This window comes from Sebastes umbrosus, chromosome 3 (assembly GCF_015220745.1).
Source record: "Sebastes umbrosus isolate fSebUmb1 chromosome 3, fSebUmb1.pri, whole genome shotgun sequence".
NCBI lineage: Eukaryota > Metazoa > Chordata > Actinopteri > Perciformes > Sebastidae > Sebastes > Sebastes umbrosus.
Genome location: NC_051271.1, coordinates 17,040,464 through 17,056,048, shown reverse-complemented (window position 1 = coordinate 17,056,048; position 15,585 = coordinate 17,040,464). Strand labels below are relative to the sequence as shown.

General features: G+C 40.7%; 1 protein-coding gene across 1 annotated transcript in view; it reads right to left on the bottom strand.

The window, feature by feature from the left end:
• kcnh1b (potassium voltage-gated channel, subfamily H (eag-related), member 1b) overlaps positions 1 to 15,585 on the bottom strand; it is a 54,974-nt gene that overhangs the window by 7,022 nt on the left and 32,367 nt on the right. The window contains exons 8-10 of the mRNA XM_037763371.1: positions 11,879 to 12,078; positions 10,792 to 11,044; positions 7,637 to 7,833 (exon numbers count right to left, since the gene is read on the bottom strand). Coding sequence (XP_037619299.1) covers positions 7,637 to 7,833; positions 10,792 to 11,044; positions 11,879 to 12,078 — 650 coding nt within the window. The remainder of the gene's footprint in view (positions 1 to 7,636; positions 7,834 to 10,791; positions 11,045 to 11,878; positions 12,079 to 15,585) is intronic.

The following is a 15,585-nucleotide window of genomic DNA, read 5'->3' as shown; positions in this document are numbered from 1 at the left end:
AGTGCAAAAACATTGGTAACGCCATTTACCTCACTCAGAGGCCATCCTAACCATAATAACACTACTTTAGGAGCAATGGAAGTCAAATGGCGGCTGGCGGCACCACGGTTTTGCACTCACGTTACCGTAGTTTCACAAGCATGTCTGAGAACTACGGTGGACTTCAGATAACTAAAAAAAGAAAAAAGGCTCTCTAGAGCCAGAGTTTGGTTTGTCCCTTCTGGGCTACTGTAGAAACATGTCGGAGCAACAGGGCAGACTCCGTGATGCGGAGCTGCTCCCTATGTAGATATGAAGCCTCTGAAATGTTACGCACTGGTCCTTTAAAGTCCTTCCAGGTGTGAAGATAATATTGGAGCTGGCCTGGCTGTAAATCGCTGCGTGTTCAGATAAATGACTTTAACGTACATTAACAGTGTCTGAGGACTGTCAGCTACATGTAACCTCCTGACCTCTGCTAACTCTGATCATTAAGTCTGACTGTGACTTTTATTCTGCAGCAACAGCGAGAGGACGCAGCAGCGGCGACGAAGCTTTCCCCCTCAGCGATGTCATCAGTATGTTGAACCCTGAGCCAATCAGGGAGCTACTGACCTGCTGAAATTGGATCGTGTGGACGAAGCAGCAGCAGCAGCTGGGCGGTTCTAGCAGCGATCTCTCATGCGTGATGAGAACAGAGGAACGCAGAACGTGAGAGAACTGCTAATGTTCAACAACTGCTGCGCTGTTTCTTCTGATACAAACACAATACATCAGGCTGCAGCTCCAACACTCAGCACACTGCAGACTGAGACTCTCTGTGCTGCACTCAAGTGTAAACACACAAACTCTACAGTCTGCAGGGGCTCTCAGTCTTAAAGCTACAGTTGGTATCATTAATAAACAATAACGTTTGTCATGTTTGCTCAAACTGTCACTATATCCTGACAGTAATACATGAGACAGATAATCTGTGAATAAATCATGTTCCTCTGCCTCCTCCTGTGCAAGATTCCACCGATCCCGAAGAAAAACAACCAATCAGAGCAGAGGAGTCTCTAACGCAGCGGTCAATCACTGCTCATCAAACTCATGAACTCCAATCAAACGGACAAACTAGTCAACGCTGATCAAAGATACCATGTCATGCTAGCTTGTCGAGAAGGAGGCTAAATATGCTCCAAACTTACCCTAAATTGTGGTGGGGAGAAACTGGCATGGCCATTTTAAAAAGGGGTCCCTTGACCTCTGACCTCAAGATATGTGAGTGAAAATGAATCGCGATTAAATATATTAATCGATTGACAGCCCTACTTTATATAAAATATCTTGGCTTAATAATTTGGCCCATTTAAACCTTGTATAAAAGCTTAAACCTAATTAGTCTGGGGATTAATTTTCATTCTAAGAAACAGTTTCGTGTCTGAACATTCATTTAGTTAATCTGATTTCTTCAGCCTTCAGGATGAAAATATTCAGCCAGTGTGGAGAAATAAATCCAATCGTTTCTCAGTGCAGTTTTCGGTCTTCCCTTTCAAACAAGCTGTGTCTCGTGGAGATCAACACTTGTGTGTTTACGCTGGAGACCACAGAGAAAGTCTCTCTGTTCAGCTCTCAGTAGTTTTAGAGCGTCTAACTGAATCTCTGTAGAATATCAACATCAGATTTCATCACAATCTCTTCAATAGTTGTTGAGATATTTTGTGTTGGACTGACGTCTCCATCTTTCACAGCCTGAAACTATTGATGTTCCACAAACAGAAAATGTTACAAAAAACTTTTTTTTTATCCTGAGGGAGTGTTCTTTATTTTCTTGATACTACAGCAGTGAAACTTTCTAGAAGATTCCTAAAGACAGAAGTGCAATTACGTCACCACATTAGCTGAGTGTTTCTCTTGAGGCTGAGACTAAAAACGTCTTGATTTAAATGTTATCAGGTCAGTCGTTGTCCGAGTGTGTTGTGATGCAGCTCTCAGCTGTAGTCGGAGGGTTTGGAGGTGAGAGCTGCCCGGGCAGGTCGTTTCTCTTCACCAGCGTCATTATTGCACAGCCAAGCAGAACAGGACACGATGGCTTTCACATCGATTTACAGTAGGGAGAGAGAGAGAGAGAGAGAGAGAGAAAGAGAGAGAGAGAGAGAGAGAGAGAGAGAAAGTATTTTATATCCCATCTTAATTCAAGGCTCTCCTTGTTTGTTTTCATCTGATTTCATCTGGACAAAAAGTCTCTTTGTATAAAAATATCTTAGTTTCCTGTCTGAAGATTCATTTCGTCTCAATCTGATTTCTGCAGCCTTCAGGATGAAAATATTCAGCCAGTGTGGAGAAATAAATCAACTCAGAGCAGTTTTCAACTGCAGGATCATTGTGAAGGATGTAGTTTGTGGTGCTGTTGAACTGTTCTGTGTTATACTGACAGGTGTTAGTTTTAAGGCCCTGACACGCCAAGCTGGCGGTCGGCCGTAGGACAGTTTGGGGCCGTTGGTGAGCGTCTGTCGGTCTAATTTCTTCGGTGTGTCAATGTAGTCAGCCCGTGTTGGGAGCTTTTTCGGTGATTCAGCATGTTGAATCGGCGGCAGCGCCCGAAGGTGGGAGAATTCACTCTGATTGGCGGTTACATTAAACAAACTTCATTCCAAGTCAATGCTATTAATATAAGAATATACAATATAATGATGGCGTGAGATTGGCCGGAGAATCGGAGCAGCGAAGGCGGTATTGCATTCGCTTTACTGAACCGTTGTGACGAAAAGAGAGCTGAGCCGGAAGGCAAAGCTCTCAATCTACCGGTCAATGTTTGTTTCTACTCTTACTTATGGTCATGAGGGCTGGGTCATGACAAAAAGAACTAGATTGCGGGTACAAGCGGCCGAAATGGGTTTCCTCAGGAGGATGTCTGGCGTCTCCCTTAGAGGTAGGGTGAGAAGCTCAGACATCCGTGAGGGACTCGGAGTAGAGCCGCTGCTCCTTTGCGTTGAAAGGAGCCAGCTGAGGTGGTTCGGGCATCTGGTAAGGATGCCCCCTGGGCGCCTCCCTAGGGAGGTGTTCCAGGCACGACCAGCTGGGAGGAGGCCACAGGGAAGACCCAGGACTAGATGGAGAGATTATATCTCCACACTGGCCTGGGACGGCTCGGGATCCCCCAGTCAGAGCTGGTTAATGTGGTCCGGGAAAGGGAAGTTTGGGGTCCCCTGCTGGAACTGTTGCCCCCACGACCCGACCCCGGATAAGCGGTTGAAGATGAGATGAGATGATGTAAATATATGTAGGCTTAATATAAATAATATAATAATATAATAATATAATTGATAATTAGGGCTCTCAATTGATTAAAATATTGAATCACAATTAATTGCATGACTGTCCATAGTTAATCACGATTAATCCAAAATGAATCGCACATTTTTTATCCATTCAAAATGTACCTTAAAGGGAGATTTGTCAAGTATTTAATACTGAATAGAAGAAGTTAAGTGTGCTATGAAAGCAGATGTGAGAGTGTGTTGACCTCTCAGCTGTGACCAGGTGTTTTCACTTCCTTCAAAAACTAGAGATAGTTTTAGTCTATGTGGGTTTAAAGCAGCTGTTAGTTTCAAATGTATCTAAATTTAACTCATATATAAAGATTACTACTCTGTTTTTCTGTGACACTCAATTGTCTCTGAGTTTGACTGAGAATGTGACGGGACAGAGTGAATGCAGACGGAGGTCAGGCGTCGGGTGAAAACAGGAAGTGAATCTATGTAAGTCTGGACATCTGTTGTCTGAGTTAATCACGGGATGGATCACTGATGAAATCTGTATATCAGTGCATTGATTGTTGTTTTTTCGATCAATAGAAGGTCTTATTTAATTGACCTTTCAGGGCTCAAGGACGAGTTAATGTCTGTTGATAATGACAGAGAAGAAGAAGAAGACGAGCAGCAGGATGTAAAAGACACCACAACAATCTGCTGCTGGTGTTTATTTAGTTGCTTTACTAAACTTTTACTTAAACTTTTATCAGATCCAACACCTTTCTGACTTTAAACCAGTGGTGGAAGAAGTATTCCGATATTTTACTTCAGTAAAAGTACTAATACAACAGTATTAGCATCAAAATATACTGATAGTACCAAAAAGCAAAAGTACTCATTATGCAGAATGGCCCATTTCAGAATAATATATATTATATTATTGGATTATAATTATTGATCAATATATTTTATTTCATAATATGTTTTATTTTATTTTATATTTTATATGTTATATTTTATCTAGGGCTGTCAATCAATTAAAATAGTTAATCGCGATTAATCACAAATTAATGCACATTTTTTATCTGTTCAAAATGTACCTTAAAGGGAGATTTGTCAAGTATTTAATACTCTTATCAACATGGGAGTGGGTAAATATGCTGCTTTATGCAAATGTATGTATATATTTATTATTGGATATCAATTAACAACACAAAACAATGACAAATATTGTCCAGAAACCCTCACAGGTACTGCATTTAGCATAAAAAATATGCTCAAATCATAACATGGCAAACTCAAGCCAAGACAACAACAGCTGTCAGTGTGTCAGTGTGCTGACTTGACTATGACTTGCCCCAAACTGCATGTGATTATCATAAAGTGGGCATGTCTGTAAAGGGGAGACTCGTGGGTACCCATAGAACCTATTTTCATTCACATATCTTGAGGTCAGAGGTCAAGGAACCCCTTTAAAAATGGCCATGCCAGTTTTCCCGTGCCAAAATTTAGCATATGTTTGGAGCGTTATTTAACCTCCTTCGCGTCAAGCTCGTATGACATGGTCAGTACCAATGGATTCATTAGGTTTGTCTAGTTTCATATGATAAATCACCGGCACTCACAGATAAAGAGTCTTTTTTAGTTTCTTTTGGGCAAACAAACGAACGTGTTTCAGCTATAAGTCGTCATCAGCGTGATCACTCAAGATGTAATGCCAGTTTTAAATATTTTAGGTGAAGCACAGACACCAATCAGGAAAGGGACTACATGATTACATAATAGGAATTATCTGTGAATGCACCGCCAAGAACACACAACTAGCAATACAATAATACATACAATACAATTGTTGTTTCTGACTGTTTTTGCCACCCTTCTGTTGTTGTGAGAGGATGTGTCCTGGCAACAATAATGTTTCTGTTTCTTTGTTGTTCCAGGCTAAATATTCTCTGTATGAACTGAAATGTATTGATAGAATATTTTTGCTCGTAGAAATGTACATTCATGTACTGTATGTCTACTGTACAGTACCCTCCCACCAGTGAAAAACAGGGCTCCGCAAAAGCCACGATATAATTCAAACACTGGTTTTAACATCAGAGAGCGATTCACTGTGAGCATCTGTCTAGACTGCAGTAAAGAAGGACACAATATATCCTTCACCTAAAACAGGACGGAGGAGATCTTTCATTTATTAAACAGTCATGAAGGTTATTTGTGTTTAAAGTCTCTGGTCACATATTTCTCTTCAGCCTAGCTGAGCTGAACTCAAGGATCAAAGTGAGCAGAGTGTGTTTGCGTCAGTTGAGGTGTGAACACAGCCGTCTGTCATCATCCACCTCCACACTGTTGGCTTAGCCGACATCACACCTGCTCTGTGGAGGACGACGAGCTGAGAACAAAACAGCTTATGTAAAGTCTTCAGTGTAAAAATCTGCCGACAAAAGAGCTGCTCCAGCACCGAGCTGCAAGACGGTCCGAGGTTCCACGTGACTCAACGCACATGTTCATGTTCGCCCACGTTGTTTTTGTCCCTTTGGTCTTTTTTAGTGCTTTATTCAGTCACAGTTTAAAGTCTCTGACAAACAAAGAGTCCTCAACAACAAACACAGGAGCTGCTGCTGATTTCTGCAGGACTCTCTGATTGCCAGAGTATATGTATACATTAACGTTGAAAAGTGTGTGATCTCCTGCCACAAAGCTTGATTGCGTCCAGTCAGATGTCTGAGAGGACTAATCTACATATGTCTGAATGGTTTTTAATGCTTTTAAGTTGAATAGATGTTATTTTGTATGAAGATTTTTTTGCACATGGAGAACAAACGTTGTACAGTGGTTCAACCAGAATAACGATTGAAAGGGCAGAAAGGGACATATGTTATGTTCACATGCAAGACTAAATGCTCAGTTTTTTTTCTCCCAGATCCGATCTTTCTGCCTAGTCTGACCAGATTCATGTTCCCCCTTACACTCCTTGATACTCCTAAGTCATAATAACATATGTTTATGTATGACACCTAAGTTAAATAAATTATAGTAACATGTGTCACGTTACTGTTTGACATCCCGAAACACCACCAGTCCACACGTCCAATTTTCATGCCGTGATTTCATGAAATCAGAGTTCTGATTTGTGAAACATGACAAATTTATCAGAAGAACTGAGTGAATTGCAAAAAAGTCTGTTTGTTAAGTTAATTTACATTTTAAATGACTGACGAGGCAAAAAAAGTTTTCAACTATTTCCTACTGTCAGAGGAAAAACAAAGATAACATGTTGTTATACATGTAATTAACGGAGCTGAGCTTACCGGTAAAGATCTACTTCTTCTAAAAGATAATTTATGATTTCTTACGTCTCATAAACAGACACTAACTAAAATGTTTTAACATAATTCGGAATCAATTTCAACTCCACGTAAAGTGAATAAACGTGATGTTTCCCAGATAAAGCTCGTACGCTTTAACAACTCTGTTTCCAGATAAAACGCGTCTGCTTTAATGACGCAGTTTATACATTTTTGTAACTGCTGATATATTAAAACGGAGTTCTTCTGAGGGAAACATGACGCTGAATTTAGAAGAACTTATAATAAGTAATATAGAAAAAGTATTTTTTGTCAGGTAACAAACATTATTAGTGGCTGATTGACGCACTGCCACTGGTGAGAGAGAAGTTCTTCTTCTTCTGTAGCTTCAACACTCCAACACTGTATGATGAATGAGCTGCACAGTGAAGTACAACTTGGAAAAACACACATGAATTCCGATATGACCGTTCTCTTAGCGGTCACATAGCCAGTGATCAGATATGTATTGGATTTAGGACCACATATGAAACTGGCCCAGATCTGATTGGAGAAAAAAACGTATTTCTGTGTCCACACTACTCTACTCACTACATTTGCTTGCAGTGTGAACGTAGCCAAAGATCCCTCTGAGCAACAGTTCAATAAGAATAGAAGAAATCAGCAGTCGTTGGTAAAAGAAACTGGAAGCTGAGCATCAAAATGTGTGGACTGACAAATCAGAGTTTAAACCTCTTCAATCTAACCACTGAGTAAACTGCAGAGGTGCCAAAGAAAAACGGACTAACTTAATATCAGCTTTTCTGGACTGGAAAACAAATTAAAAATCCAAGTTCCAACAGTATTCTCCGTCGTCATGCAACACTGTGGGGACATCGACTAAAAGGAAGTTTTAATTATTTCATTCTTTGAACTATTTCAGGTGTAAATAATACATTTGGTGTCTGAATTAGTTATCTCTGTTAAAATAGTTATCATCAAAGGAAAGTAGAAAAACATTAATATAACATCTGATTACAGACTTTTCAACCGTAGCGTACATTTAAATGTAGTAAATGTCTTTGCATTAAATGAGCTTGTGATGATGAGTGATGAGGTGTGCTGACTCACCCTCTTCCTCAGGTTGTAGGTGAGCACCAGGTTTCTGGCGAAGTGGTTTGCGAAGTTTGAGTAAAACTCCAGAACTTTCTGCAGCGCGTCCCGTTTGATGATGTGGAGGTCGCAGTAGGTCAACGCTCGCACGTTAGCGCACGACTGCGCCATCGTCATCTCCTTCCAGAACACGTCACCAAACACGTCACCTTTACCTGCAGACACAGACAGACAGACAGACAGGTTACAGACAGTCTCACCTCCACAAAAACATCAACCTCTGAAACCTTCTGCTGCAGTGCCTTCATCATCATATGTAAGCTTAATATGTTCCAAAACTTTCATATCTTCACTAAAACACAACTTAATGCAACTTTTCCAGATGAGATTTGAGGCTTTGAGGGTAATAGTACAGAATCAGTTTTTTTTAAACGTGCATTCTTTCTAATAGCCAGCAGGAGACGGTGACTACAACGCTGGTATGACACAAGCTAACACAAAGTGAGCAGCTCCTTTAAGTGGAACCAGGTAAAACTCAACATGTGCTCAGGTCGTACTCGTACTAGGTCGAATCAAATGCAGGTATCGTTTGACTGGAGAAGTTTCGATACTACTCGGTACTGGGTTATTTTGGTCAATACCTTAAAGGAATCAAGTACCAATACCCAGCCCTATTGGGGTACGACTGATTCATACCATGCCTGAGTACGATTGCCCCCCTTCTCCACTCCCCCGCCGCTCATCTTTTACATTAGTAATGTTGTTCTGAACCCGAGTACACTTGCGTCATCATCTACGCGACATTTGTTTATGTCATGGCTACAGTGTAGAAGAGTGAGCCCAATTGCAAGATCCCAAGCCCATACAGTGGAGTCGACCTTCGCATTATTCCTACTATTGTTTATATGTTGGAGACAATGTCAAGAACGACACTCTCGCCTGCCTTCCTGCTTTATCACCCATGGCCGTGCAGTTCAGGGGATTGAGATTGGCGCGAGCTGAGCACATACGCAGATTTCAGAGGAGACCAGCAGCATTGAGAAATGCTTTTGCAGCCCTACTTACCGACTGCTACTCGTGTTAACAAGAGCACCGTTAGCTGCTACCCACTTGCTCAGCCATCGCCATGTTGAGAGCCGTGTGGAGGCAATAGAAATGCTCTGAATTTCCAGTCGAAAACCTTTAATGAGAATAAAGCCATGATATTTTGAGAATTATTTATACTTATTCTATTGGGGGAAGCCCACCCCTAGTTAGGACACGGTCTCATGGACACAATGCACAGAAATAGTTCTAATCTATATGTTTTTTAAGACAGAATATTCAAAAATAATTTTTGGCCAATTTTAATTTATTTATTTTAAACTGAAATATGGATGAAAAGTCAGAGGATCAGGAGGGGATTAGGTTTCATCCTCTGGAGAACATGAATGTCTGAATCACAGTTCATTCAACCAAATTGTTGATATTTTAAAGAGATCGACATCATCAGAGCCTCAAGGTGTTTTATGCAAAAAGAAAGATGAGTCTCTGGCTGCACACTGGCGGCAGGTTATATAGTATATATAGTATACATATCAGGAGCTGTTAAAGAGCTCAGAGGTTTTGTGAACATGCAGAGTCAATTGCATTATGACTCTGACAGCTGTTCATTCAGCCATGCTCCGCCTCAACAGCTTGCTCCATCATCTTTCACTCTGTTTGTTTTTCTCCCTCCAGCCGCCTGAAAAACCAGACAGCATGTTTCAGAAAGAAAGAAAACACTTCATGCATAAAACGGATGCTTTGCTAATGAGAGCCCTGGAGCATGATTCCTACGCACGCTGACGAAAATAGCAAACATTTTTGGTTTTGATGCGATGAGGAAGCAGCAGAGCGTCTTTGTGTTTCTCTGTGTGGCAGGTGACTCTGCAGGGTTCAGTGTTTTTGTTTCAGGGCTCAGGTGTTTCTTCCGGAGTCAGGTGGTGTCAGCACGCAGCAGCAAAAACACAGTTTCAATTCTCCGTTTCACTTCCAGACTAAAACACTGACATTTCATTTTGTTCCTGCTGAGGGAGCTTTTATAAACCTAAGAGAAGTATTGATAGACGAGTCTGACTGGCAGACCTGGACTGTGTTTCTGACAGGAAGTCTCTTATTTTAGTAAAGACACCGTATCTGTCACTGTGGCTGACAGACAACTGGACTTTTACAGGACAGAAGGGAACTTAACTTGCTTTTTACAGGGTAGGAATAAATGCTGCGGAAAATCGTTAAGAACAATATTTAGTGGAGTTAACATAAGTTGATTATAAAAATCTTCTGCTTGATGTTTGAAGGTGTATTTCATTGTTTTAAATATTCAAACATGTTTACCTACGTCCCGAGGTTGGCCATCAGGAATCTGGTCGTCACTGTTGAAAAGGTTTCACTTTCACGTTACCAGTTACGTCATCAGCTGTTCGTTCGTGTCCCGTGTTCACAGCGTTCAGTGTCATTTTCACTACAAACATAGTAGTTTTAAGCCCAACCATGTTGTTTTTTCCTAAACCTAACTAAGTGGTTTTGTTGCCTAAACCAAAGCAAGTGTTTTTGTTTAATTCACAACATTAAGCACATATTTACTACGACAGGAAAGTGACGCCAAGGGGTCTGACAAAGCGTCAGTATATGACGAGTTGGGATGAGAATGCATTGATGCATGGAGTATGTCTGCTTGGACTCAGCATCATTAAAGGAGAAATCGGAGGATACATGAACAGTTTCCACTTCTCGATGAATCAGCACTGTGATGGAGATAGCTGCTGCCACCGAAAAAACAAGTAAGTCAACCAACAGCAGACAGCATCAGAGACTGAGACAGAGGTGATACTGACAGAGCCGAACCCCAAAAAGACACGTAACTAAAACCTTCCGAAGAAGATTTGTGTCCCAGTCACACATGATGCGTTAATGCTAACACCGTTTTCAGTCTGCAGCATGAATAAAGTTAATGATGGCAGCCTGAATGAGTGAGGTGCTGATGGACTCAGCTGCCCACAGCTGGAACACCTCAAAACGACACTGATGAGAAAACTAAACACCAACTAATAAAAAACTTTTGCACTCTATTTGATACATTTTCAAATCACAATTTGCAGCAGAACACAGTGAGTTCAAACATTTTCAGGCATTCATTGAGGAACCAAACTCACCTAAAATGGCCACCACCTCATCGTCCTGGATGACCTCCAACGACCCTGACACCACGAAGCAGAGGCTGTCCACGCTCTCTCCGGCGTGGAAGATGAGGTCGCCCGGTGCGCTGTGGACAGTCTGGAATTCCATGGCGAGGGCTCGCAGACAGCCGTCACTGGCCAGCCGAAATGCCGGGTGTTCCTTAAACACCTTCCTGTTGAGGTGGACGCAGATATCCGCTCGCATGTCCTTCGGACAAATCTGCAGAACCTGCAGACATAGAGGTCAAACTGAGGTCAAAGAGGTCACACTGAAGTCATCACGCCGACGTCTAACTAAAGTCAAACCAAGGTCTAACTGAGGTCACACTGAGGTCTAACTGAAGTTAAACCTAGATCAAACTGAGGTCAAACTGAGGTATAACCTAGATCAAATTGAGGTCAACACACTGAGGTCTAACTGAGGTCGAATTTAGGTCAAACTGAGGTCTAACTAACATCAAACTGAGGTCACAGAGGTCCCACTGATGTCATCATTTTGAGTTCCAACTGAGGTCAAACGTAGCTCAAACTGAGGTCAAACCAAGATCATACTGAGGTCACACTTATATATAGCTGAAGTCAAACCGAGGTCACACTAAAGTCTAACTGAGGTCAAACCTAGGTCAAACTGAGGTCAAACTGAGGTCAAACTGGGGTCAAACTGGGGTCACACAGGTCATAGCTGTCAGTCCTTCAAGTTGTACGTTAGATTCAAGAACTGCTAAACTATGGATGCGCAAGGTGATCAGAAGCAGCAGATGTCAATCTACACAACGAGACATTCCCACTTCCTGTGTAGACAGGAAGTTAAAGGACCAAATAACAAAGTTAGAGCACTTCCTTGTTACTGAAACACATGAGGTCAAGATAGAAGATGCTAACCCTCATCCTCTTGCTCCTATCATTTCACGTTCAATCTCTAATGTACAGTATCCAACAAAGACCAAAGAAACAAGCTAACCAATCGCAGTGTGGCAGGCCTTCCCTTTATTAATGACATCACAGATCTGCATGTCTGTGGCATGACCTCCTTGGAGAAACTAAGCAGGTGACGAGGTGTTACCTTGTCGGTGTCGATCCCTCTGGACATGGACCAGGTGGACACGATGTAGTCCATCACCCTCTCACTGAGGCCTTTGGGGACTTGGTAGAGTTTGAGGAAGTCTCGCACACTGTTGAGCATCTCGTGGTAGCGGTTGGTGTTGGCGTACATCTGCTGGAAGATGGTGGTGACGTTACCAAAGATGGTGGCGTACAGCAGCGCTGTTAGCAGGAAGGAGAGGACGTTTAATTTTTTTTGTTTAAGACACGACATATACAGATATTTAGATATTTTAGGAATTATAAATCTAAAGTCATCCCATTTGACATGCTATTAATGTGTAAATTATGTCTAATGTGTTTTGCTAAACCCCCAAATATTATTTTATAAAAGGACCTTTTATTTCATGTCAGAAATAATTCACATTTTCCAAATGAAGTGCTGTCTAATGCTCATCTATGAGTGCTCAGGAAAATTAAATCATGATAGACTGTCATTCGGCATTTTTATGCCCGGTGAAGGTCTGTTTTGCATTTTCAATAAACATTGCGCACTCTCTTTTAACAAATGAATTATTAAACTTTATTTAATTATTTTGAACCTGTTAGTGGCCACAGAGTCAGCTGCTCTTCATAAGTTCCACATCAAAGACAATAAAACCAAAACAGGGGTCCAGTTTGAAGCCATAAAACTAGAACTTTTGTGGTTCATATGAGCCTGAAATGTTTCATATTTTGTTCTGCAATAGAAGTTAAATTTTTTAGTACCTCAACTGTGAATTTCAAAGCTGTACATGTTTAGCTTTATGTTAATATTAACAATGTTTGTGGTTCAAATATGGTAATAAAAAAAAGTGTGTTGCATTGTGGGGACCAGCAACAAACCACCTCTGGACGTCTACATTACGAACCCTTCATTAGTCTCAAACACAAAATCAGTCACATAAGTTAAAACCAAGTAAATGACCAACCCTGACATCAACAAGGTTGCCTGGATTAACATAAGTAAGAAACATTTGTATTGAACATATCAGCAAAATAGTCACTGTCAACATTTATTTAAAAAAAATGTGCTGCTCTCTTTATTGATCTCTCAAAAGCATTTGATTCTGTCAATCATTAAATCCCACTTAAACTACAGCCTTTAGGTCTAGATGATGTTGCACTCAATTGTTTGGCTTATCTGTTGTTGCTGATGGTGCTGAGTCAATGCCTCTTACTGTCAGTAATGGAGTGCCACAGGGGTCTATTCTTGGTCCATTACTGTTTAAATTATACATAAATAATTACGTTGTGTTTTCTTCCTAATCAGTCCTTCACTCTCCACTTTTTCGCAGATGACACAGTTGTATATGCCTCGAGCTCTGACTCATCTTCAGTCTGCCTTTGATGCTTTCACTATATAGTGCTGCAGGAATGAGTCCTAAAATCTAGAAGTGAGTTAGCATTTTAGCACTACTCAAAGTCAATGGGTTTTTGGTCGGATGCCTGATAAGGTCTGTGGTTAACACAAGCTTAAGAGATTTTAACGTTTTGCTCTACGATATAAAATAGGTCAGTAAATATCCCACTTGTGAATTTTGAAGCTTTTATGTGTCTCAAAAAAGGAGGTTGCTAACAAGGGGCTAAATGAAACTACTAAACGTCATCACGCCGACTCGTCCACCTTTACAGCCTCATTGTGTATACTCGCGCTCATGCAACCGTAGTGTAGTTTGTTTATAGCCTACGTTAGCTTTTTACTTCTGGCGATTGCACTTCAAAAATCATAAAAGTTGTGCTCATTTGTGCTCATTACCTTACAGAACAAAACATGTGAGTATCATAATCATGTGTTTGCCACAGAGCTTATTTTCTGCAATAATCCAAAACCCAATTGAAAAATCCCATTGGCTCTTTGTCGATGGAACCAGGGCGATTCTAACGTCATCCCTGCACCACTCTTTTATCACTTCTTAATCATAGACTCGTTCTAAATGCAGATGAGACCAACTACATCCACCAGTATCTCTGACTATGTTGCCATTAAAACTTTAAAATGGTACTCATATCACTCAGAATGTCATTCAAGATTAATATTCATCATTTGACCCAAAAATCAAATCAAATCATCTGTATAGAATTTAAGGCTGTTTGTTTACAGAGAAATTCTGCACTGTCATGCTGCCCCATCCCTTCAGCTGTTTATCACAGTGCATCGCACTTTATCACTGATGAAAAATGTCATATTTCTTACTGACAAGAAGAAATAGTCATTTCATGATATTAATCTGTATATCTCTACCTCAACCTCACATCTCTTCTCTTATTTAAATCTTGTAACTACACGATCCAATTACTACTTAACCTTAGATATTCTGTATGTAAACAGTAATCTTGGTAGAGCTATAGTTTCAGGTACTATGCACCTTTTAAATGGAATGAACTACAAATGGCCCTCAATCTAATATTTTTAATGTTATTGATGTAAACAACAAAAGCAACAGAACAAATTCGTCTACTCATGCAGCATCAAAGGGCTTTAACGGTTAAATAGCTGAGACTAATGCAGCTTTCAAGTTGAAATGCTCCCAACATGTTTGTTTCTAAGATTTTTACTGCCTGTCTTTTATTTTCACTCCTCTTCTTCCTCCAGCATCAGCTTTTGGTGCAACAGTAATTACTGTCTGTGCGACAATCCATTGAAAAAATAAATAGTTTTTGTTCCTCAGGTGATCACTTGTGCCCTGAAATACTCCCAGAGTCTCAGTCTGAGAGCTGACATGATTGGTCAGATGTGTCTCTATGTCTAAAGACAGATTAACTGTTAGTGTTTCAGCCCATCAATACAAACTGCTGCAGTCCATCCCTGACTCAGCTCCCCTCGCTCACAGCCTGTCAGCAGTATGAACCCGGGGTCACCAGATCAATACCGACCCCGTCCACCAGCAGGAGAAACATGCCATCATCCACTTTGACAGCAACTCGACAGGAAGTGTCAGAATCACTACACAGGACTGACTGTCTGTGACCTTCATGAAGGTTACTGTACAACCTCAACAGAGTGGTGGCGCCGAGCTAACGCTGAAACAGCAACAGCAGGTCCAGAATCAGAGCCAGGTCCGGAGGTTCACCACTGAGAGGCTGCACACAGAGAGCTGACGTGTTTATTTTTACCTTGCATCATTTCACTCATAAACATGTTTAAACCCAATAAAGGCCCTCCTCACATCTACAAACAACACTTTTAGGCCTCAGTAAAGATGCTCTTTCGTAACGAGTATCAGGTACAAACAAGCAAACAGCACACACACTAATAATAATAATAATAATAATAATAGTCAAACAAAAACAAACAACCAAATCATAATAAAAAGTAGGGCTGTCAAAGTTAACGCAATAATAATGCGTCAACGCAAATTTGTTTTAACGCCACTAATTTCTTTAACGCATTAACACAACTTGTGATTTTTAGGTTGTACCGGGCTCAGTTTAAAAGCTAAAGTGAAGATACTGGTATCATATGAAACTAGAAAACCTAAGGAATCCATTGGTACCAACCATGTTATACTAGCTTGTCGCGAATGAGGCAAAAATAGTTATTAAAATTATCACGATTAATCATGGGATTGTCAATAGTTAAACATGATTAATCACATATTAATTGCACATTTTTTATTTGTTCAAAATGTACCTTAAAGGGAGATTTGTCAAGTATTTAATACTCTTATTATGGGAGTGGGCAAATAT